Consider the following 26,890-nt stretch of genomic DNA (forward strand, 5'->3'; position numbering starts at 1 on the left):
AATAATATACTAGCAAAATCCATAACATCCTTAAGTATTTCCCCTTTAAAAACTCAGGTTAGATGCAAAACGGATAAAGTCCACTGCGTTTTAAAAGCAAAATGAGTAAAGGGCACTTCAACCAACCAGAACCTGACTTCTATGGCATGTGACAACATATAACATAGCTACGATTATGCTAAAGCTGCATGCTTTCTACTAGTGCTTTATTCCTAGTTTTATATCAGAGATTGCCTGATTTCCATTTTTGAAAATGGAAGTATCACCTTCTGTAGTGTCTCCATCAAAGGTGAGAAAGAAAAGAGTCAATCTCAGTGCGACTAAGAGAGCACATGAAACCTATTCAACAATGGCACTTTAAATGCATGCCTTGCAAGTGCTACTTTTTCAGACGATTAAAAACGTCTCATCACATGGTCCTTGTGGATGGGGAGCCGTTTTACTATCATAGAACTGGAACCTACAGATCCCTGATGAAAAGTAAGAAGAATGTGTTGGCTATAAACCCTTCACCTGTTATAAAGAACACTACTTCAGTCAACAAGAATAAAGTGTCAAATGTGAAAAGGTTTCTTGAATTGCACTTTGGCTCTGACTGGAAGTTGAGCCCATCACTGAAATTCTACGTTGACTTCTTCGACTCTTGGGAGTGTCATCAGTCGTCAACGAAAATGCTGCTAATGAACTTTGCAGTGCAAAAGAGGAAGCTCCTGAACTGTGTGTTTAAATATCTACTCAGGGCACTCTTAAACCATAGTGAATGAAACATGGATATTATGTCTTCTTGTATTTTGTGCTTTTAATAAATAATAGCAAAACGAGTAAAATCCATACTGCTAACATGCAAAATGAATAAAGTCCACTTCTTAGAAGCAAAATCAATAAAGTCCACTTTTATTTAATTTATTTTCCGGGTTGAACCGTGTTGTACTTGTACGCATATCACGTACAGTTTGCCGACGTTTCGAATACATTGCAGTATTCATTACCAGTAGTGTAATTCTGCCTGGGAGACTGATTACCTCGGATCGAGTAGGGGTATTTCAGTCGCCTTGACAATGAATACTGCAATGTGTTCGAAACGTCGGCAAACTGTATGTGATATGCGTACAAGTACAACACGGTTCAACCCGGAAAATAAATTAAATAATTCTTCACACCGTGGAAGCTTCACTTCTAAGAAAGTCCACTTTTAAAACAACAATAACAGTCTAAATAATAATACTACGAGTATTATTACTTGCTCTAATAATCAGTGAATTTTTTTGTGATTTTATGCTTAACTTTTGTAAGCAACTGCCTCAATGGAAGGTGGTAGTGGTTTTTTGCCATTTTCTCAAAATGTGCTGGAGTGGACTTTATCCGTTTTGCTTTTAGGCGACTCAAGTCGTAAACAGTGGTATATAAATTACTGTAATACTATTTTGGCGAACTAAATAAAACCTTGAGGAATCCTGCCTGCCTGACACATTGCGACCTAGGGCAAAATAGAGTAGACTTTCTCATATCCATTACCTACAGGACCAGGACATTGTTGATACACACAAAAAGGCTGGACAACCAGAGAAACTAATTAAAAACTTAATTATAATGGAGAAAGCATGTCAAATAGTTTTACAGTAATTAAAAACAGAATTTCACATAATACTGTCACGATGCTGTTACATCAAGAAGCAAATATTTAAGAATATACCTAAATATTATATTTAAACAGTCCACATATTTAATACATATATGTTTATTTTGATCTAGAACATGTTTCTTCCCCTAAAGGACATCATCAGCTAGAATATTTCACAAAACACATCAGATATAAAATCACATTAATAGATTGGTAAGACATGAGTTAAAATACACTAACTTATACAAGGACACTTAAAATAATATAATTGTGAACTTGACTAAAGTTCCAAGTCATGTTGTAGTCAATAATGAAAATGAAAACTTACAACCCGTTTTCCAGTCAATGACCGGGTCAGGGATGGGATGAATGAAGCCCTCAACTTGCGACAAGGATAGGAACTGTGCCGGCTGCCGAGGCCCGTCGCACTCCTCTGGGGCAATGATTAAAGACTGACAGATGAAATGAAATGACAGTGGAGAGTGTTGCTGGAATGAAAGATGACAGGAAAACCAGAGTACCCGGAAAAAGACTTGTCCCGCCTCCCCTTTGTCCAGCACAAATCTCACATGGAGTGACCGGGATTTGAACCATGGTATCCAGTGGTGAGAGGCCGGCGGGCTGCCGCCTGAGGCATGGAGGCCTTGTGGTCAATAATATCAACGAGAATTGTTCACGAGATTCTTGATGAAGAAGTCCGTAAAACCTAACAGGTGCAATCATAAAAACATCATAGAATAAGCACTGATGTTGAGTAAAATCCTTGAAATACAATATTCAATGACATGTGATCTTTCAAAGTAGTTCCTTCAGATTACATTGAAGAATGTGTTGCTTCTGGACTCTAAGTCAAAACGGGCGCGAAGTGGTTAAGTACGTTGCAGAATCGAACATGTTTACGGAATATGCCTTCCTTGTTATTGGCCTGATATGACGAAGACTTCTGCTGAGGTATGAGTCTAATTGTGTCCTGACAAATGGAACAGATGACATGAACCAGGAGGACACTTCTGAAGAATTTGTCCCATGAATCTGCATAGGAGCCTATGTGGCTCAGGCGGCAGCATGCCGGCCTCTCACCGCTGGGTTCTGTGGTTCAAATCCCGGTCACTCCATGTGTGATTTGTGCTGAACAAAGCGGAGGCGGTGCAGATTTTTCTCCGGGTACTCCGGTTTTCCCGGTCATATTTAATTCCAGCAACACTCTTCAATATCATGTCATCTGTCATTCATTAATCATTGCCCCAGAGGAGTGCGACAGGCTTCGGCAGCCAGCACAATTCCTATCCTCGCCACTAGATGGGGGCTTCATTCATTCCATTCCTGACCCGGTCGAATGACCGGAAATAGGCTGTGGATTTTCAATCTGCATGGCTCATTAGATGCGATACATGTAGGGTGACCAGACGTCCTCATTTATCCGGACATGCCTTCCTTTTTAGACCATTGTCTGGGGTCCGGGTGGATTACTTAAAAAAGTAAAATGTCCTCCTTTTTTAGTAAATCTGTTTATTTTGGGGTAATCTGTTTTACTATTTTGTTTTTACAAGTATTGTTCATTACACGACAGCATCATCGATATTGTATCGATATACAGAAATGTGATTACGGATATACAGTACCAGCGATTATTCTATGCATGCATTGTGTTGCAATAATAGACACAATTTATCACTCTGCATTCGCATGCTTCTCCCTCAGCAATACCCCATCAGAACACTCCTATGTCAATGTGTGACAAGCGACAGGAGATAACCGGGATTGGAAGGAAGCGTTTTAGATGGATGGTGCTGAAAAGTGATACTGATTATGTGATGTTGAAAAATGCATTCTGTATTTGTAAGCTAAGTCTTAATCCTTTGAAACTGATGATATGAAAATTTTTCATCAGTTCTGCAATTTCAAACAATTCCTGAATGAGAGCAGCAATGACCCTTGACAACAAGCTACCTTAAAGTTAGAAATGGGCAAAGTATTTCAACTGACATAGGTCAGTTGACTGTAGTTAAAAGAGTTATTACGAAGGCGGATCAAATATAAACGGGAATTTGAATGTACCTTTGCCAGGATGTTGGTAGGGGGTGTCTGGAGAAGGAGTCTGCGCGCACCAACGACAGTGGAGAACTGGGCTGCTCCAGTATGCCATGAGTGAGCAAGACGTGCACACATCTGTTGCGCAACCCATCATTATCAAAGTTCTCGCTAAAGATGGCACCAAACCTTCCGAAATTTTGAGACGGCTCCACGCACAGTTTGGCGAAGAAACACTTTCGCAGACTTGAGTGTATGAGTGGACTAAAAAATTTGTGGCAAGAAGAGAAGCTTTGGAAAATGAACCTCATGAAAAGAGACTGCGGACAAGCATCACTGCAGACAACATCGTTGTCATTCGTGACATTATTGGCGAAGATCGACAAATAAAAATTTTGATAGCTGTTTTAGCCATAGGAATAAATTATGGAAGTGTTCAAACCATCATCCGAGACAAACTCCATTTCGGAAAATTGTCTGCCAGGTGGGTTCCTTGTCTCCCCAACCAGGAACAAAAAACTTTACACTAGGAAGTTTGTCAGAGACTCCTGTGTCACTACGAGGGGGAAGGAGAGGATTTCTTGCATCATTGTTTTGTGACTTGTGATGAAGCTTGGGTGCATCATTACACCCCAGAGTCAAAGCAAGCAAGCATGGTGTGGCAATGAAGAGATGAAGCAGGTCTGGTCAAGGTCAAAACATGCCCATCTCCTGGAAAGGTGCTTGCAACCGTTTTCTGGGACTCTGAGGGCGTGTTGCTGGTGGATTTTCTTCATGAACAAAGGACAATTAATGCAGCCTATTACTGTCACCTTTTGGATGAAGCAAAAGCTTCGTATCGCAACAAGTGACGCCAGCAACCATGCCGAAACTTCATTCTTCTTCATGACAATGCAAGGCTGCATACTGCCTCTTTAACACAGGAAAAATTGGAGGAAATTCACTGGGTACATCTGAAACACCCTCCGTACAGTCCAGATTTGTCACCCTGCAGCTACCATTTGTTTGGACCACTCAAATGAGACCTAGGAGGATAACGGTTCGATGAATATGCAAGTGTAGAAGAGTTTGTGAGTAACTGGCTCCGCACACGTCCGTCCACTTTCTATCAGGACAGCATAAAAACTTAGCAATCCAATGTAAAAAATGGATATTGAAGGCAGGATACTATGTAAAAAAGTGATCTCTATATGTTTTTTTTTTTTTTTTAAGTGTTGATGCAATAAATTTTAAAAATAATTCCTGTTTATATTTGATCCGCCCTTGTAAAACTTGCATAATACTTTTTTCTCTATATCAGGGCACAATGCAAATGTAGAAGGAGTATTTCATTAATCTCCACATAATAGACTGGTAATAGGACCGTTTCAAAGTAGAATATTTGAGAATCTTCAGAAAATTATCAGCAAGGCTTGCAAATTTGTTTCATTGTTTAAATTTTATGAGAATTTACTGTACTGTATAATATGGAAATGGAAATACTTTTTTTATGTATATAACAATTGGAATACGGTATATGTCTAAATTCAGACTTTCAATGGAGGATTATTGTGTCCTTTTTTTTCTGGCATTGTCCTCCTTTTTAAATAGTCTTTAAAATATCTATTTGCATCTGGTCACCCTAGATACATGTTACCCTACATTCTGCGATGCCTAGGATCCAAAATGCCTTGGAAATACAGACCAAGGAGGTGGACACTGCACCATTAGTGGCTTTACGTCTCACCGACACAGATAGGTCTTATGGTGACGATGGGACAGGAAAGGGCTAGGAGTTGGAAGGAAGCGGCCGTGGCCTTAATTAAAGTACCGCCCCAGCATTTGCCTGGTGTGAAAATGGGAAACCACGGAAAACCATCTTCAGGGCTGCCGACAGTGGGTTTCAAACCCACTATCTCCCGGATGCAAGCTCACAGCTGCGTGCTCCTAACCGCACGGCCAACTCGCCCGGTCCTGCGCCTTTTATAACTGTAAACGGCCGAATGTGCCTGTGCATGTAACATCAAGTGACGTACTTTATGTACTGTGCAAACAAATGGTGATTCTCTAGAAGATGAGAATTTTGATTAATGAAGTGAAATACTTTCATACTTAGGTTCAATACAGAGGAAAGGATTGTAAACATGACTGAATCAGTGACTGCTTTGTGGACATTCTCGTGTTTTTATACTGTTCTATTTTTTACACAAAAAGTTCAATAATTGTACATAATTTTCAGTTAATTTAGAACAAACTTCCAGAATGTTTTCTCACTGTTTTCAATTATACAGTTTGTCTCATAGTTTAATTTTTTTGTTGCCATTTTTGGTGCATATGAGCTCTTAGTTTTCTATTCTAAACTTACATTCACTTTCAACATTCTTATTCTATCATTATAACATAGTAATGATTGGTTTTTGTCCCTTATTAGCATACCATTATTTTTCATTTGAATAAATCGCATAAAAATACTGTACATTTGGTTTAAAAACTGGCTACCAACCACGTAACCAGACTGTAAAGTTTCCTGCTAAATAAGATGAGTTACAGGATGAAAACATGACTCTTTCTTGAACCTCTGTACCTGACTAATGGTGCAATCATTTTCGCGTGACTGTTTAAAGGTTAATTAAGGCACAGCCCAGAATTTGCCTAGCATGAAAATGGGGGGGGGGGAACAACCACAGCCTGCACTTTTTTTAAAATAAAAAATATTTGTTCATGGTGTCGACCTCTGCAGATCTTTTGCCACTACTTTCATCATATGAGAGGAACCTGCGTGTAAGTGTAATTGCGGAAGTGTGAAGTGTTGAATGTGAGGATAGAAACGTCAAGGATGACACACACACCCAGTACCCAGGTCAGGGATATTAATCATTTACAAATAAAAACACCTTATCCGGCCGTGAATCGAACCCGGGGCTGCTGGCTGACAGGCGGATGCGTTGCCCCCTATGCCATGGGGCCGGACATAGCCTGCACTATATAGTGAGGTGGAACTGTTGACACCACTCCATTCCACTGAGAGCTTCATAGCCATTGAAGTAATATGGAACCCTTGAAGATGCCGAACGCAGTTTTCTGTGAAATGTGCAACCATCATATGGCTACAAGCCCAGAAAATTCAGACACTGTGCACAACGCCATGTTATTCCTCTTTTGGATGGCGATATGGATAGGTGTTCAACGTGTCTCAACTCTGGAGCCACTGAGTCCTGTCATATGAAAATGTAGGGGTTACTGCATCATTCACATGAATTATTACATCACTATATAAAGCCACTCAATCCACAGATAGTGGGGGGTTGCTTACATTTGACTCATCCGTATACAATAAACAACACAAGTTTTCAGCCTGTACTAACTTAATGAGCCACATGTACAAACAATACTTACTGTTTGGTAATACTGCTTCTTGTACAGTTTTGGCAGCAAACTTAGTCTTGAGAATTTCAGAAGCATTAGACAGGTAGTCAGCTGACTGGAGAGGTGTTTTAATAGGAACACCCTTCTTTGCCCTCGACCAAAGCTGCAGAAGCCAGTTACTGGTCTGCTGTATTAACACATTGTTTTCTCCTTCATACGTACAGTTGGCATCATTGTCATTGCGGAGCTCACCCAGACCAGAAACTATGAGGAATAAGAAAAGTATTATTTAAACTGACACTTATATTATTCAGTCACACAGCATTCCTAGTCGGCAATGAATGAATTTTTATAACTTTTTAAAATATTATATTATAGCCATATTGATTAAGCATATTGGTAATTATTGAATGAAAATAATGGTAATGACTAGAGGAAATAGAGAAGGGAAAATTACTGTAAAAAGAAGGCGACAGGACCTTGAAGTCATGGAAAGTTTCAGGCCAGTTTCAGGAACACAAAGTGAAAGATAGGCAGACTCCAAATGTAAAAACCTTCAGGTGATAAGTTATTACATGGGAAACAAATAATCATCAGGATATTTTGGTGAAGTAATAAATATACAGGAATTTGACCCTAATGATTTTATTTATAAAGATTATTTTCATTTTGACTGGCTATGGACCATAAGTTATGAATTTCATTATGGTCCGTATTGACAAATGATCACTATCAAAGGATAGATAAGGGTCCACCTATTCAATACCATTAGCTTGTATACTGTCTTATAAAACTGGGACTAGTTTCAGCAGTTTTGGCAGTAAACTTGGTCTTGAGAATTTCAGAAGCATTAAACAGTTAGTCAGCTGACTGGAGAGGTGTTTTAATAGGAACACCCTGTTTTGCCCTTGGCCAGGGTCAAAACTAGTCCCAGTTTTATAAGACAATATACAAGCTAATGGTACTGAATAGGTGGACACTTCTCTACCCTTTGATAGTGGCTATGGACCATGTTATTTCAACTGTTTTCTTTGCTTTCACCCAGTATTTTCACTTGTGCCACAACTCTCCCTTAAAAGATTATCACAAGAAAATTTTCAATAAAACTTATCAACCTTACCCCAAATATTCAACTGAAACTATTAACTACTGGTCCATGACAAGTAAGTACAGAATGGGTCCGTAAATCATTTTTAATATATATGGAGTCACCTCTACATCATTATTTATGCTGTTCAAGTGATCTTTCCTTCTGGATATGTGAACATAGTTCCTGAATTCACAGGAAATAAACACCATTACAATGCCAAGACAGACTCAACACAACACACTGATGGGAAAATAAAGTGTGTGTTTGTAAAAACTGAAATAGAAAGCTGACCTTTCAAATATCCATGCCCTCCACAGGCTTCCCGACACTCTTGGATTGCATCTCTGGTGGTCCATCCAGCTATTGGTTTTGCAGCCGAAGATAAAGCATGGATTTCTGTCCCTAGTTCGGCCTGGAAACAGTAAGGATGAAGCAATGCTTCTGCAGAACAAGTACAAAGTTATCTTCACTATTACCTTCAAACAAAATAGCAATGGGGTACAGTCAGGAATAAGATCATGGAATTTATTAAGGAGATAAAATAAATGGGAAGGTACTAGGATTCACAAGGCAGTTTCATAAAATAAATACTGCAACAAGAACGGAGAGAAAAATCATAGGTCTCTCTTAAAATTCACTAAAGGAGGAAGATTATAAGTAATGGAGATAAATAAACAAATCAAGTAATGTATAGAGAGACAGGAACATACAATAGGATTAACCCAATGAGAGCTACGTTAATGTAGCTGATTTACCAGTGCTACACCCTTCCACAGACTGTGCATAATAACACAATTTATTCATTTCTCCTTTCCATTCTCGAGGGCATGAACACTTTGTTTGACAAAATATCTGATGAGATAAATGCTTATGCAGCAAGACAGTTGAGCAATCCTGACAGAAAGAAAGTGAACGACGATGACAAATGGTTTGAGACTACAACCGACAAAATTAGGGCATACTTTGCGTTAGTTATACTATTGTCACAAGTGCAAAAATCAAGAATTCAGTTGTGTGTAAAAACAGCTGTATAGATACTCCCATTTTTCGTGAAACCATGAGCAGGCAAAGATTCATTATAATTTCACGATTTTTACATTTTGTTGACGATGAACAAGTCGACAGTAGTGACAAACTCAGAAAGATTAGACCTATAATACAACATTTCTGTTCCAAATTTTCTGAATTATATTTACCTTCATAAGACATTGTTCTAGACAAAAGTCTAATGAAGTTCAGAGGCCGTCTTTCACATGTCCAGTGCAATAGGTCTAAACGTTCAAGGTTTGGAATAAAAATTTACAAAATTTGCGAATCTAGTTCTGGCTACTGTCTAACCTTCAAAATTTATGTGGGTGATGATGTAACGGATCCAAGTCTGCCGGCAAGTACAAACGTTGTGCTCAATATGTGTGAATCATTGTTAGGCCAAGGGCATACATTGTTTTTAGATAACTGGTATTCCTCCCCACATTTATTCAAAACTGTTAGACAGAATCTAAAAGACATGCCTCGCGATATCAGTAAAGCTAAACTCAAACGTGGAGAGTATGACATATGGGCTGCCAACAGTATGTTGTGTGTGAAGTGGAAAGATAACAAGGATGTTTGCTTTCTCACCACTAAACACAAATCAGATGACATGACGGGGACAGGCAAACTCAGATGAAAGAAAGGACAAACCTCTAGGGAGGAAATGATAAAGCCCAAGTGTGGCCTTGAATACCAAAAGGGAATGGGTGAGGTTGACCTTCAGGATCAGGTGACAGCTCTGTTCCTTGTCATGCAACGCACAGTAAAAGGATATAGAAAAATATTCTTTTACCTACTAGATATATACATTTTCAATTCCTTCACTGTGTATCACAATATCGCTGTTATCAAAAAGACGAGCCACACTGACTTCAGAGCTAGCAATGCAAAGCAGCTACTTGAAACTGTTCAGTTGCCGGAGTACTCTGTTCGAGGTCGAACTTCAGCAAGCACCACCCCTACCAGATTACGAGCTAAATCATGTGCCCACTTTCCCATGCATATTCCCTCAACACACAAGAAAACGAAAGTCACGAAAAGGTGTGTTGTGTGCTACGGCCGGGGTAAGAGAAGTGAAAGTTGCTGGCAGTGCAAAAAGTGTGGTGTAGCACTTCACTTTAGAATAATGTTTTGAGGTGTACCACACTCAGGAGACATACTAGAAAAGCAGCATTGGTAAGCTTATTCCTTCGTTATTATGGATGCTAATTTTCAGAAAGGAATGCTTACTGGTTGGTTTTCTTTGATTTGCTAAATAATACTGTGCAGACGACTGCCGTAGTATGGGATTTAAAAGTGTTTTCTCAGTGAACTGCTATGGTATTTTAATAGGATGCGAATGGGTTAAACCTACAGTGCTCGCAAGTGGACTCACAGTCTGCACACTGCTATTTTTCTCTTCCTTCTGCTTGTCCTTGACCTTAGGAGACATTGTGACTTCAATTCTATTATGGGCTTGGCCTCTCTGACCTTCATTTCAATCTCCAGTGGGCCGGGGCCAGTGCATCTGAGCCACTCAACCGTCACCTGACCAGCGCTCATTGGCTGCTACGTTGCTGAGCCCTCGTGGTGTGAGGGTACAACTAGGCTGCAGGCTGAAAGTCTTCTATGTCTGGAGGCTTCCATGTGCTTCGCAAAACCGATATATCTAGAAGGTTCACAATTAAGTATTTAATTTATTTTCCACCTAGTCGATACAATGATTGCTTAAGGCAATTTTTAATGGTCAAAAGTGGTACATGTTTCGTATATTATCAACATCTTCAGCCACATAACACTGTTTAGATGAAAAATATATAAAATTGACAAAGTAATGCTTTAGAGGAAGTGTCCTTAAAATTAACATAAGACTGACAATATATTGATAATATACGAAACATATACCACTTTTGACCATTAAAAATTGCCTTAAGCAATCATTGTATCGACTAGGTGGAAAATAAATTAAATACTTAATTGTGAATCTATTGAAGTGCGATACGGACCATGAAGCTGATTTTATGTAATATCTAGAAGGGCCGGCCACAGGTATATAAGATAGGAGCGACTTGCCAGTAAGTGTGTTGGTGAGGGGCTCAGCTGGAGTACAGTTACTTGGTGTAGTGAGTTCAATGTGTGTGGATTCAATGAGTCAGCGAAGAGTGCAATCAGTGTGTTAGTTACAGCTTGGACACACACACACTCCCCCTCTCTCTCTCTCTCTCTCTCTCGGGGCTGGCTGCTGTAGAATGATGTTGGGTGTTCTGGAGCAGAGCGAAGGGAGCAATGTGTGCTGATGTGTGTAGACTGAGAACGGAGTTCTACAGAGTGAGTGGACAGTGGATACAATCCCGAACTGTGAAACTGAGACATGTAGGCTGTGGACTGCGGACCGTAACAGGCACTAGCAATGTAACTGTGTGACTAAGCGAAATTGTAGTGTCAGTGATCGTAGCATGTGTGAATTAGTGCAAATGAGCAGTGTAATTGTGTGTTATGAGTGAAAGTTGTGTGCCCGGTAATCCTGTGTGTAAATGTGTAGTTTCAGTGCTTAGTTAATAAATCTTAGTAACAGAACACTACCAGGATCTAGCTTCATTTATCTACCCTGCCAACACGTAACAATACCTGTTCCCAAGCGTGATTCTCTCATTTCACTTCATTCTGTGCGGTAGTGTTGAAACAAATAGCAGATGCGCGACTATTGCTGTACAAGATTGCTAATTGTTGTTGCTGCTTATTTAGGTACAGTAGAACCTCGATGCACCGTTCCTGGAACTGCCATTTTCCCACATTCATCAATCAATTTATTCAGTCCCAAAAATGTTCCATATAAACAAATGTTAAATTTCCTTGCATCTATCGTTCCTCTAACTATCGCTTAATCGCATCGATCATAAAATAAATATTTGTGCCTCACCACAAATTTCCTGCACTGATCAATAGTTTGAAAGAAAAATATATGCAGAAGTTTTTAAAATTTAAAGCGACAGCTCTATGCTCTAGCATACAATAGCAGCAACTTGTTATGTGAGAATGTACAAGCAATTCTGAGTTAGGAATCTTGGACTTTTAGGCTGGAGTGCAGTGCACAGGTTATTCACACGCAACCACAATATGAGCCTCCTGACACCAACCTTCTCCTTGACTGACTAAGCGACCCCTAGAAGTATTCTTATTTACAAGAAGAATTGAAACTGAGGCACTGTAAAAATCAGATTTGCCACTAATTTCTCTCTTGCTATTGGCTGGCTAGGGCTGCCACCTTTGTTGAAAATGACAAAATCGTACAGCAGTTTAAAATCGTTATGGAGTCCACCGGATACCTTCTAATCAGTCACAGGGTGATTAACTGTGTTGTACCTTGTGGAGTGTGTGGGATGCTAGAGGCCTGTTGACCACTTTGTTGCCCTCTGCCCCACTGTCTTGTTACAACCGGGACCTAACCAAGCCAGACCAATAGTCTTTGCACTAGCCTGGTCTTGTAACTAGTTCATAAGTTGGCAGCCTCGCACAGCTCGCTGTGACATCGTTCAAGACGTGCCGCCATGTTGAATTTCTAACCTCTGCATCATCATCCGAGCCGCGCCGTGTTGGATCTCTAAAATACGCTCTGCGAAGGGTCTACGGAATCATTACCAAAATGGAGGTTATTGTCGTAATATCCGCCTATATAATTAATTTGCGATAAAAGAACTGACCTTAAAGGTTTTCAATTATTATGAGATGTAAAGAAAAGTGAAACGAAAATGCATAAAAATCACGCTTTTTATTTTCATTGTGTACCTCTATCGGGGTTGCAATATTTTAATGCTGTCCAGGAGGTCTTGATCGGGTAGTGTTTTTAACTTTCCTTGGTTAATTCCGATGGTTCAGGGGCTCTGTGTGTGTCTGTGTGCACGCACGCTGTCATCAGCATTAGAATTCATCATTGGTGGAGAGATATTTTCATAGACGCACAGGTCGCCTATCACGCTTCAACACGAAAGACCTCCACCAGACCTCTCCAGGAGGCCATACGCTGTTACTGTTGTTGTTGTTACTATTAAGAGACTAACATAATGAAAAATGTCCAAATACAGTATCAAAGTAGATAATAGAGTACCCGAACTTTATTACTTTGCTTTTCCCCTATTTTTTATGTTACCCCCATTTAACGTTTTCCTGCATCCATCGTCATTTCCCCCTCCCCTTTGAAAAATGATGCATCGAGGTTTTATTGTATTGTAAGTGGGCTATTTTTATAGGTAGTAGGACTTCAATTGGAGGTTTTTATGCCACTATTTGTGGTTGTTGGCCATTAGGATAGTGCTTTGTTGCAAATTAAAGGAAATAATCCAGAAAATCCCATGCTTCACAGGGATTTCCTTTGCTGCTTGTCCTACGAACTTGTTGCAGAACATGTACGAAACTAAGGTGCCTTAAGTAATCTGCCTGGTAATATCCCATCAAAGATATGTGAAATTTTCAAAACTGAACCTAGCGGACGTGCTCGAGAGAATTCCAGCCACCAAAGGGGTCGCTGTGTTCACTGTGATAGGAAAATTGGACCTACCAGGTACAGCTGCAAGAAGTGCAATAAATACTTGGGTTTCAAACACGCAACTATTGTGTGCTCCGAATGCTTGGAGAATGTAGAAAGTGACAAAAATGTGCTGAGAAATGCAATTCTTTATTATGTCTAATGTATTAAACGTTTATCTGCGATTGACAATTTTTTTTGTGGTTATCATCTGGGTCATTAAAGTGATTATTCCTTTAACATTGTTCTATAAATTTGGACATTTTTAATTGTTGAATATACTTTTAGAATGATTAAACATATTTTAAATTAATTATTGTACCTCAAAAATTAATTTTCTGTGTTAGTTTTATGTTAACAACTCCTAAAACTACTTACGTATACGTGCAGACCCACAGTCCTCCGCGTAGTGACTATTCACGGCATGAAAGGTAGCGCACCTACCACAGGGTTAAAGTTATTTGGACACAGCTCTATCTCTATGGCTTTAATCCAGAAATAATAATATTTATTTAATACATGTTAAACTACATATGGTTTAATGTGGTATGTCATACTGTAGTCAGATCACACTGATATTGTCATAAAAAGAAGTGTACTCATACCATCTCATCCTTGTCACCACCACCAAGAACAGCTTGAATCTGGAAGTCAGCCATGACTTTACCAAAGAATATACCAAAATCATTCAAGACGAATGCTCCAGCAAGGTACGGAAGTAACCTCCATTGCTAAAACAAACAGAAGGAAACTGAAGTAAGAGCTCGTAACTGATTAAACAAGAAGTTGGTCGGGAGATATAGCAAGAACCAAACACAGAGATGCGCAGTAACTGAAGGCCGCAGTGGAGAGGGAGTGTGTTGACAGAAACCACGTACTGTGTATGTAGCTGTCATGTTAGCAAGTTGGGTGGCTCCTTCCCTCATTCCCTCATTCCCTCTCTAGGACATCTTCAGTGTCGAGCCAGGGGGGTGTGCAGACAGGCGCACGTTTGGTTCATGCTAGATCTCCCGTTCTGTATTTCACCAAATATTAGGTGTGATACAAAATCATAAGGCCATAAATTAACAGAATATTAATAATGGGTCTAAAGTTCAAAATAATACTACGAAAATGCTGCTATCAAGATATCTGAACAAGACCCATTATCTGCAGGCGGAATGAGCTTCCCATCATGTACTTGGGAGCACGGTTCATCATGTATGCAGACGAGGATTTGTTGTGATGAAGATGATGCAGGCTGGAAACAACCACTTCTTTAGCCTCCAAAATATACTGGTACTAAGATCCAAAGCCTTTCATGATGGACAGAGATCAAGATTTACAAGAGCATCATTTGTCCAACTGGCTCCCAAACATGGACAGGAACTCACACTGCTAAGAAGGCCTTCAAAAGAAAGCAAACACTCCTGTGAGGATAACTGGACTTGAAGTTAAGGAAGAAGTTGGCAAAATGCTTTGTATGGAGTGCGGTGCTGTATGGAGTTGAGACCTCGATACTAAGAAAGGAAGATCAAAGGAGACTAAAAGAATGTGAGATGTGGTTATGCAGAAAGATGGAATGGGTAGAAAGGGTAAGGAATGAGCAGGTATAGGAAATAATTGGAGAAAAAGGCACCTATTACATACCGTATATAAGGAAAACGAACTGGCATCGGCACTGGCTGTGAGGAGAAAGTTTGCCGATGGATACTTTAGGAGGATTAGTAAACAGAAGGAGTGGAATAGGACAGAGAAGATATCGGTTGGTGGAGAGTGTCAAGAGAGCAAGAAGCTACCAACAAATTAAGAGAACAGTTGAAGACAGGAGTTGTCGCGTGCTTTTCCCCTGGTGTTTTGAAAGATATTTTCAATTTGGTTTTGTAATGTGTACAGTAGGTAGAGGGTCGAAACCGGTACTGTGAGTGATAGTGTGTAATAAATGTATTGATAAGGTGGAGACTTTTAGACTTTATATTGTGGATAAAATCAATACGGAGATGAAACTTATAGATTATAATGGATGGTTAAGTGACCTGTAATTATTTGTTTACATGAGATAAAAGTCGAAAGTCAATGGCATATGGTGAAGTTGTGGTTCACTTTGATGAAAAAATACGAAGTTGTAGTTGAAGATTGACGAATTATGTTTAAATTGGACCTCTATGAACCATCTCAATTGGATGCAATGCTAAAACGTTGTTAAGAATATGGGTGATAAGGATAATACACAGTTTAATATAGGAATTTTGATGGGACAGCACAAAATTGTCGGTATAACGGGTTCTCGTTATATACCGTACTCGCTATATCGGATTTCTACTGTATTACTGTTTTCTATTCCATACTAAATACACTATAATAGTGACACAGCTATTACAATTCCCCTTTTACTGTTGCTGAAATTACAACATTGCTTCTTCATTTACAAGTTAGGAATGTATAAAGAGTAAAACACAATTTGCCAGCGCTTCTTAGTAAACAAACATGGCTGGTAATAACAAAGAATGTGAAGTGGCTAGAAAGTTATAATGATGACTATTTTTCATTAGAAGATACGTGATTCTTACAATGATGAAATAGTGATGGTTGAGATTAGTAGGGAAAAATTAGCCTACTTCCAGGCACTGCAAAGTGTGCAAGACAGAAGTCAGGTAGCTGTGTGAAAATGTGGTGTCCCACTTCATCTGGAGAGCTGCTTCAAAAAATATCACATGATGATTCACTCCTGAAGACTGGCAAACAGTTAACGGCAGTAGCAACGATTAGGGGCCAGATGCCCCCCACTTTGTGGAGAAAACATTATATTTTTATTCCATTTTAGCCGGCTGAAACTAGAAATTGTATGCATTATTACATAAAAGCAATTTGTACATGATCTTCTTGTCTTATCAGCTAATTCTTTCCTTTATTTTCTTTAATTATTAACAAAATTATTAACGGAAATGCACACAAAATGTTGTTCATCGCGGCTAGCTGGTTTGTATAGCACCGCAGCAAGCAGTGGAGACTTTGCATGTACTGTGGGAAAGGGGTAAATTTTTTGCCAAGGTCATGGACACTGAGGCATGATTCACCTGCTTACCATGCGCAATCGTCAGTCTGGCAGTCTCTTTAGTGTCTGTTAGTTTCTTTGTATGTACTCAAATATTAATAATCTTGACCATGATGGTCGGGATTGGATCCGTATTGACTTAGTAACAGTAAATATCTTGGAAGATGGTCCGCCTAGTCAATACTATTTATTTATTTACCTTTCACCTTAACATCTAGTACATGTTTCGAGAATATTATGCATTCTCTTCCTCAGCTCTTCTACTAGCTAAGGAAGAGAATGCATAATATTCTCGAAACATGTACTAGATGTTAAGGTGAAAGGTAAATAAATAAATAGTATTGACTAGGCGGACCATCTTCCAACATATTTACTGTACTCAAATACTAAATGATTTTTAATTGTACAATTACGCCGTACTTTTAACCATGGATATCCGCATCCGTACAGGGCTCTACACATGACCAAATATAATCATAGTTTCACTACAATAGAAAGAGACTTAACCATTTTACGAACTTAAAATAAGAATAAATTGATGAATATTTTAGAAAATATTTATGTTGAGATTGATCAAAAACAATACCCTAGTCAGAACGTACATGAAATAACCGATAATATAAATACACTGTTGGAAGAGGCTTCCAACCTACATTTATGTAAGAAGGGCATCAAAAAGGATCTGGAAAAACATCCCGTACATCTCCCTGCTGTCGGCTTCACTCCACACGACATTTCCCCTGCTTTCCCCTTTCTGCCTCATGCTCCTCTCACAGGCATACACATACACACTCAGTCAGCTGACGGTGTAAGGGAAGAAGAAAGCGAGATCAGTAGGGAGGTAAGCATTTTCATTCTTCCTTAGACACTTCACCACTGTATATTTAAAAGCTTTTTCCTTTATTTCCTGTTTTAAAACACATTTTAATTTCTTTCATTACAGACTCCCTTCAATAACTTAAAACTTTAAAATGAAAAATCAACCTCAACTTCAGTTATTCTTTAGGAGTCTCCCCCTATCATCGTATCTTAAAATTTTACATTTCAAGTCTATCCTCAAGATATTAAAAGTACATACTTCTTCAGCTTTTCAAGAAAGAAGATCCCCTACGTCAGATTTTTCATCTTAACCTCGACCTTTGACTTGTTGGAGTTTTAACCCAACAACATTTTATCTTATCATCATCATAATCATAAGTCTTTTTATTTCATTTATGCCAATTTTTGTATTTTTTTTTTAGTTGAAGATGTTCCAGATTAGGAATGAAACATGTACTTTTTCAAATAATGTAATTAGATTTTAAGCTGGATTACGTTACATAATTAAATAGACTAGAAGTAAAAAACAAACAAGTATTGGAAGGTGGGATTTTCCATTCAAGCTAACCTTAGTTAGGCTCTACATATTGGATATGATATCCTGTACAAGTTCCAAGAACTTTCATCAACTTATTTTCTGTCACTGAAGCAACTGTTTTGAGAAACACTGAAAACTGTAAAAGTAGTTAGTGGGACATAATGCCAAGAACATTATTAGGTTCTGAGAAATTCTACTTGAAATACTCTTGTCAGGAAAATGTCAGTGATTGGTATGATTAGGTATCTCTTGCATATACCTGAAGTTGATATTCTAGGACTGGCAGTTCTTCAGCATCAGTAGGTCCAAATTGCTTGCGAACAGCAGAGTAACGAACAGCTACTGCTATTGCCTTCACAAAATACGCCAAGCAGATATGTATGATCATTACACGGCCATTGGAGAGAGCACCAAGAGAAGCACCTAAAAACCATACAGGGCCTTATCACAATGCTGTTCAGTATTTTATACTGTAATTTTCTACTTGATAAACAACTTATGTTCTTTACAAAATTCTCTTAAACAGAGAATATGTATGTTTTCTACCTGTTCAATACCATATTTCACTTTAACAAATTTTACAAGTTATTTATATACATATATACACATTCACTAAAGAAATTTAGCAAACAGTTTCACCACTTGAGGATTGACTAAAACACAAAGTATAACAAAACAATGATAATATTCAAGAATGTCCAAAAGATTACAAAGAAATCAACAATGACAAAGCATCTCCTGTAAAATGCTGACTGATGACTTTAAAAGAGTCATTCACTGCGAGTTAGGAATTTAAAAATTATGACAGTATGTAAGATATTTCATTAGTATTGTGCCACACTTTTATTCATCACTGTAATGGATGAAATAATGAAAAGAGTTAAGAAACTCAACAACAACAACAACTTTGAGTTTAAAGCTCTTGTCTTTGCAGATGATGTAGTAATATGGGGTGATAGTGAGGCTGAAGTACAACAGAAGCGGTATGACTGGAATGCTATATTCAAGCAATTTGGCCTCAAGATAAGCAAGTCCAAAAGGACAGTGTTGCCTGTTAGTCGACAGAACATCCATTACTAACATCACTCTAGATAGAGCCAAGTTCGAACAAGTCCATCAGTTCTGTTATCTTGGTAGTGTAGTAACAACAGATAGCCAACCATCCGCAGAAATCACTAGTAGAGTACAGAATGGAGCACAGTGAGTAAAGTTCTTTGGTATAAGCAAGTTCTATTAAGATCAAAATTAGTACTCTACAGGAGCTTCTTTGTACCAATTACCACATAGTACAGTGTAGAAACCTGCATCCAAACCACCAGATATATCAGCAAACTACAAGCAGTGGAAATAAAGTTCTTAAGAACTATGATTCAGAAAACGAGAAGGGACAAAATAAGAAACAAAGAGATACCCCCACCTTGTCCAAGTGAAAAATCTGTGTCGAAGCCAGGCTGAAATAGTTTAGTCATCTCAAAAGAATGGACTCATAATGAACAGATGGAAATTGAAGCCAAAAGATCAAGAGGTCGACCAAGGAAGAGATGGATCGATCAAATCAGAAATGATCTAACTCAACGATGTCTAGATTTGCAGCAAGTTATGGAAGAAAATCTCTACAAGGACAGAAGTAAATGGAGAGTGCTCATTCACTGCACCCCAGAAAATGGAGCTTGTTCAAGAGGATGATGATGATTGTGCCCCTGGATTCTTCCTTGTTGATCATGATAGCGTAAGTAGAACAGCACAACTGTTGTGTGGAATCTGCAGAAAAAGCAAACAGTACATCAATTTATTACTGTTCTAGCAATAGAATCAGAGTGTTCCACACAGTGACTCGAACATCCATCATACCTCCCGCATCTAGTTTGTTTTGTTTCCCTGCCTCAAGAGAATCCTGAAAGGCACACACTGTGGTGATATACTGGACATCCCAAGACGTGCAATCACTTCCAAACGATACCTTCGCTGCCAGTTTCCAACAACTGTATACAACATTGCCAAAAGTGTATTGTGGCTGATGGAGAGTACTTCAAAGGCCATTATAGGGATGTTTTTTTTTTGTAACTTCTCGTTACTTTGTGTTATGGTATCACTTACCAAACATTTTATACCCCCACCACATAAGATGCGCTTACCTCCCATTATCATCTATTTTCCACTCCAGCAAGCCAGGTGCAGGTGGTTATGAGCCTCTTCCAGTTTGTCCTGTCCATCCACAGCTGATGTTCTACCTTTTGCTGCCAATTTATATCACGTTTGGCAAGGTCTTTGAAAATTTGCTTTTCCTGACTGTCACGAGGCCTCCCTTTAGGCCTCATACCAACAACATTCCTTTCATAGTATGCTCTTGGGGTCCTAATTGAAGCCATCCTTCTCATATGTCCATACCATCGTAATGTGCTTAATTCTGAGGTTTCCAATAGGTTCCTGTTCAATCCAAGTTGTTGCCGAATACTTTCATTCCTTATTTTGTCTCTCCTTGTCTTTTGGAGACATGACTGAAGGAACTTCATTTCAGTGGCCTGTAGGCGACTTTGTGCAGATCTAGTCAACGTTGCTGCTTATAGTCCATTTGTTAGAATTGGTACAAGATATGTTTTGTACAGCATGAGCTTGCAAGCTTGGGGAAATGAGTCATGCCAAAGTAATTGACGAATGCAGTGGTAGAATTTTGATGCAGCTTGTATTCTATTGCTTATTTCTTTATTTATGGTACTGTCAGAAGAAACAAAGCTCCCTAAGTATTAGAAGTTACTGATAATGTCTACTTTTTTTGTTTTGCACTCGCAGGTGGACTGCTTCAGGGTTTTGACTCATCATTAAACTTACGGTTTTAGCTCGGCTGATGATCATTCCCATTTTTTCAAATTTTTCAAATTCTTCCTGCCCAAGATCTGGTTTAGCCTGAACTTCTGCTTCTGTCTCACCCCCATAGCATAACGTCATCAGCAAATACAAGTGAATTTGTTGTCTGATCCTTCATTTTCACTGTTTTTATAACCTCATCCATTATAGTAATGAAGAAAAGTGGTGATAGACAACTTCCTTGTTGGACTCCACTCTCGGTTTCAAAACAGTTTGACCCGCCTGCTTGAATCTGCACACAGCTCTTTGTCTCTCGATATAGTTGTTTTACATGTTACAATTCTCATTTTGGTCCGTATTGAAATGTACGTTAAGACAAAGAATGTTAACATATGAGTAACAACACAGTAAAGGTTTCCACCTATTCAATACAAAATATATTCACAATATTTTAAAATTACATGGAACTAGTTTCGACCCATCTAGGGGTCAACATCAGCCACATCAAAGCAAAGATCACTCTTGACGAAATCCTAAGGACATGTTAATTTTAACAGTAAGATTATTATGGAATAACAAGTGAATGTGGTAAATGAAAAGAGATGTTAGTATGGGACAGGTGAGTAATAGCTAATAAATATACAAGGAAATATTATCTCTTCCCGCAACCAACAGCACACAAACATAACGCCCCACCTACCCCCTCCCATCCACAACACCCCCCCCCCCCCACCCTAATCTCACATCGATACAACACTAGACGTGCAAGCGTCAGTCATTCCAATGCTGCCATAGCAACTGATCAACACCTTAACAGTCGAAGCGGTAAGTGAATATACACACAACGTTTTTCTTTAAACTCATCCTTTCTTTAATTTTATTCCTAAGTATTTTACTCTCCTCTCATTACAGACAATACACCACACATTTCTCAGAAGTAAAAGTCAACATCCAAGCTCTAATCTACATCAAACCTGAACATTCCCTTTTGACTATCGATATAAGAAGCCGCAGTCACATCTTCAAGCTAAGATTAATATGGCTACTCACAGTCGAGAACCCTTCCTCGCTTCTACAACAAACTTTAAGAAGACTGTTAATTCATCTTATCATACGAGATTAACAACCTTAACAACTTCAACAGTCTAACAGCTTTACATTCTAACTTAATCTCCACTAGGAGTGATCTAAAACACATTTCTACATCATTATCTAAAGATTAAAAAATTAAGGTGTTCATGTTCCAATTAACATTTTACATCCTCAACCAGTATGTGGTGCCTTTAACCAGGTTCCATTTAACGCACCATATAGAACTTCATATAGAACTTACAACATGCAACTTGATATCACAGTTTTAGCCATGGACATTCTTAAAAGTTATAAATAAGGACTGATTGTAAAGTTTAAAAAAATATTTTATTGTAAGAGTGTTGTAACAACAGTCATCCTACTCTTTCATCATTTAGACGTATTTTAGTACATAAATGTTAAACAAGTACCTACAACAAGTATCCTCAACTTTATGATATGTACTTTTTTCTTCAAAACTTTGATTAAGAACAATGAGGATCCTGATTTTCATCCTACAGGTATGAGATTAAGGCTGATGCTGCCCATATGATGGGCAAAACATCACCGTGTAATTAATATGACAAGATATAATTCTTAATCACAAGAACTCACTTTATATTGAATAGGTGGAAATTAATAAACACTTGTAACATTCTTTGTTTTATAGTTGTTTTACTCGAGCTATAATCTCATCTGGCACTTCTTTGCGTCTCAGACATTCCCATATTTGCTTACGTGGTACATGATCATATGCCTTCCTGTGAAAAATGAAATATTGTAATGCCCACGTCTACATATTCATGTAACTGCACAGACTACATCCAAGATTAATGGTGTCATTGCAATCACCCAGCATTCGAAAATATTCAGGTTTCTTCATTTCCAAGAAGTTGAATACAGTCGAAACTGGTTAAGATGTCCCTCTCTAGCTCATTTCCCTGGTTAGTACATCATTATTCCAAAGTCCCAGTCCGTGTCCCATTCAATACAATACCGTATAATCTCGAATACCACCTGCCACCGAATAAGACCCGCAACCTTATTTTGAAAGAACAAAATTTAATAAAAAAGAAGTGAAGTCATAATTATTTACAATCTTTACTAACACACATCAAATGATTAGAAAATACAAATAAAAGTAAACAAACATTTCCAGAACAATATCCAACAAGTTCATTTATCATCATCATCATCATCAGTAGCAACTTTGGAACTTTCATCACCATCACCCTCCCACAAAATGTCGTCATCGCTGCCATCCATAGCATTAGAAATGTTACATTTCCTGAAGCTCTTCCGTATGAGGTCTCCAGGGATATGATTCCATGCCATCAAAATCCACGAAAAATGCAGCTGAACTTCCGGACGCTGAATGCGACCAGTTAGCGTCAGTGTGTGATTATCAGCCACCATCCATTCAATTTCTGGAAACTGTACACTCAGTCCACGAAAAGCTCTACGATCACCACTACATGTTAATAGCACATTTTTCTTCTTACTCCAATCACGAATACACGACTCGTCAATATTGTATTTCCTACAATTCCAATAATTCCAATAATTTCAGCTTCCCGAACTACTTTCAGTTTCTCACTCGCATTAAAGGATCGCAAACGCTCTGTGGAATTCATGTTGATACTCCGAGAACGTGCGTGAGACTGACGCCATGCGCGGAAGTAGTGTATACTGAGAACGGAGAGAGCATTGTTGCCTGATTTACATGTATTTTCCAAAATTTTACATGAGACCTGCACCCAACTTTGGAAGGGATTTAAAAAAAAATAGTACGCGTAGTATTCGAGATTATACGGTATACCGTATTAAAGAAACCTGGATAGCACATTTACGTCACTCTTTAGTATGTTCTTGATTCCCACCAGAAGAAATTTCAATTAGTGTTCCTTGCTATATTGCGCACATGATGTGCCAGCGATGACTAGCCGGGGTGAGGATTTGGTAGAGAACTTCATTTCACGGCCCTAGCATGTCGACCTATAGCTGCAGGGAGCGTTAATTTCAAGCCAGTCTTTATGAGGGCGTGTGTTTGTTTGGATCATGTAACAGTAGCTCGTGTGATGTGTTGGTGCTTAATATTACATTTGTAAGTGGATTGTGTAACAACGCACGTAAATTAGGGCTACTGTATATATATATATATATATATATATATTTTTTTGCTATTGGCTTTACGTCGCACCGACACAGATATGTCTTATGGCGACGATGGGACAGGAAAGGGCTAGGACTGGGAAGGAAGCGGCCGTGGCCTTAATTAAGGTACAGCCCCAGCATTTGCCTGGTGTGAAAATGGGAAACCACGGAAAACCATCTTCAGGGCTGCCGACAGTGGGGCTCGAACCCATTATCTCCCGAATACTGGATACTGGCCGCACTTAAGCGACTGCAGCTATCGAGCTCGGTAACTACTGTATATAGGCTGACGTGTTGGTGCTTAATTCGTAAGTGAATTGTATAACAACATACTGTACCAGGAACCGCCAGTGGTCTGGAACGTAATTTATTTCAGTGCAAGGTACTGCGAAGTAAACAAAGTCACAGCTGGAACTTTTGGTAAGAGAGCGAGTAACTATGTCACGAGCTCCACGCAAGGAAGTGACATTGCTGTGACGCGCCGATCACGTGTACAGCACGATTGCATGGAAAGGAATGGAACTTATTTTTACGATATCTTGATCCGGATAAGCTATCAAATAATGGAATATGTCATTTTGTAGCCCATCATTTGAAAGCAAACATAACTACATTTCAAGTGAATCGTCCCACGGATTTACGAGTATTTCCACCTCAAAGGAGATCAATCCTGCCTTGGCAGAATGATATAAAAGGACAGGGATTCGCCAAGTAAAAGTAAGTTCATAACTAGCAGCTGAAGGAACAACACAATGTTGTACACGAGTGACTGCGCCGAGGTTCGAACACAGCCGCCACGAGTGAGGTTCGCCGGTAAGAACTCTGCCGAAATTGTCGTCAAAAGACTTGTATTCAAAGTGCTACTTTGGGACTTACAAATTTTTCGAAAATTAAAATACGAACTTAGTTTTCACGAACTACTAAGATTATTTCGAGCATGTGTGACAATAACTTAAACTGTGGAATAATGCCTTTGAACTTCAACTCAGTTGAAAGTGACTGTGCAGAACTTGTACTCACACCAGATTTATTTTTAAATTGAAACATTTGTAATTTAAAAGCGTGTGCATATTAACTCAATTGTCCTTGAAATACTTAAATACTTAGTCTGTTAAAACCAATAACGCAATAAAAGTGCTTAAAGATTGGTATTTAATTAAAGTGTGATTAACTCTAAACAGCATCAAAACATTTGTCGCAGCTGAATAAGACAGTGCCGCATTAGACGATTTCTTCTTTGTAACACTCCAACTATTTGAACGTACAAACATTCATGAGTTTAAAACACTTCTACTGTTGTAAATAGAACTTTCCTTCTTGTGTCATACTAATGATTATATTGGAACTATGTTTTTCCTCTGAACAGTTCTTCCGATAAATGAGCTTTCATAATTTTGCTGCCAGTGTTAAGAACAGTGAACAAGTGCGCATTACAAAATACCGTGCATACTTTTATGAAGTGCAAATACGAGTTATTTTGAATAGGACACTACTAAGCAATCATAGTTGAACTTTCACGTGTTCGCTAACACTACACAGTCATAATCTATGAGCTTCATTTCCGTATTGATTGCTACTACAATATAAAAATAATATAGAAGCCTCCACCTTATCAATACAATGTTTATTTACAAGATGCAGTAAATTCAGTACCGGTTTCGACCCCTATGGTGTCATCCTCAGCTGTTATACATTAAATCGGTTTCAAAAACATCACATTATAAGGCCTTCATATCACTGACCCAATTTGACAGATAATGAAAAAGTAAATTTTACAGTAGTGTAATGGATTTTTTCTCATTGACTAAAAAGTTGCTTATTATGTAAAGCGTCATCTCATTGTAGCCTGAGTCTAGTAAACATCAAATAAAGTTTACAACGGTATATGTGGAATTACATATTTACATATATAATTGATAGAACATACATTGTCTATTAAAAACGAATATATACACATAAAATTACACCCGCTATAACAGGCCGTTTAAAAGTGGATGAAATTATAAAAACAAGATAAAATAGGTCCACATTTAACTCTAGTTTGTACTGGTTTGTTGTTGCTGCATTATTCTTGTAATATGATAAGTACACAGTGTTTGTACACAGTGATGCGTGAAATCGTGACAGGTGCCTATTTCTCGTAATCATGATATGCCTGCCGCTACACAAGCTGAATCTCGAATCGACGTGGGACGTGTCAACAAGAGAATGGAACTGCGGTATCAACGTGGGATATGGAGTGTGGTGCTATGGTGATGACTTCACGACATTGGCTGCCGATGGTAACAACTTGCTGTTCGCTGACCAGCAGCTGTCTACATTCCAGTCCTGAGTTCCAGTAAAAACAGGTGATATGAAGTGCATTTTAAACCACTTTTAAAACAAGTGCATAAAATTCCACAAAAACTAACTTTCTTCTTGCCAAGTGGAATAGTAAAATCAGTGACTTCGTTTAGCAGCTTTACGAACAATTATTACAACGCTCATTGGAAACTAGACTTATACTAAATTCTAGTTTGCGTTATTTTTGAAGTGTTAAATTTTTTATACGTATAAAAACTTTTAGGGAGAACTTCACAAACTTTGAAAGTGAAAGAGTATTTATTTTAAAGTGAAGGAATAATTATTAAATCAAATCAAAATCTCTTTATTTGCAAATGAGGTGTCTACCTCGGTGGCAAATGGTACACTAAAATACATTATTGTCAAGCACTAAATATTAAATTAACAAGAGAAAAATTTTTTCCTATAATACAATATTATACAATTTACGCTAACAATGTTTTCTATTAAACACACAGCTCATCCTTAATAAATTTATATTGTTTACAAAATTCTACTTATAATAT

At 38.4% G+C, this 26,890-nt stretch overlaps 1 protein-coding gene across 2 annotated transcripts in view; it reads right to left on the bottom strand.

Annotated features, from left to right (window-relative positions):
* The window catches only part of LOC136881117 (peroxisomal acyl-coenzyme A oxidase 3), a 139,724-nt gene that overhangs the window by 40,528 nt on the left and 72,306 nt on the right, over window positions 1-26,890 (bottom strand). For both annotated transcript variants that reach the window (XM_068229236.1, XM_067153759.2), the window contains exons 7-10: window positions 18,271-18,434; window positions 14,226-14,351; window positions 8,379-8,499; window positions 7,028-7,261 (exon numbers count right to left, since the gene is read on the bottom strand). In XM_068229236.1, coding sequence (XP_068085337.1) covers window positions 7,028-7,261; window positions 8,379-8,499; window positions 14,226-14,351; window positions 18,271-18,434 — 645 coding nt within the window. The remainder of the gene's footprint in view (window positions 1-7,027; window positions 7,262-8,378; window positions 8,500-14,225; window positions 14,352-18,270; window positions 18,435-26,890) is intronic.

The sequence above is a fragment of the Anabrus simplex genome, chromosome 9 (genome assembly GCF_040414725.1).
Source record: "Anabrus simplex isolate iqAnaSimp1 chromosome 9, ASM4041472v1, whole genome shotgun sequence".
Lineage (NCBI taxonomy): Eukaryota > Metazoa > Arthropoda > Insecta > Orthoptera > Tettigoniidae > Anabrus > Anabrus simplex.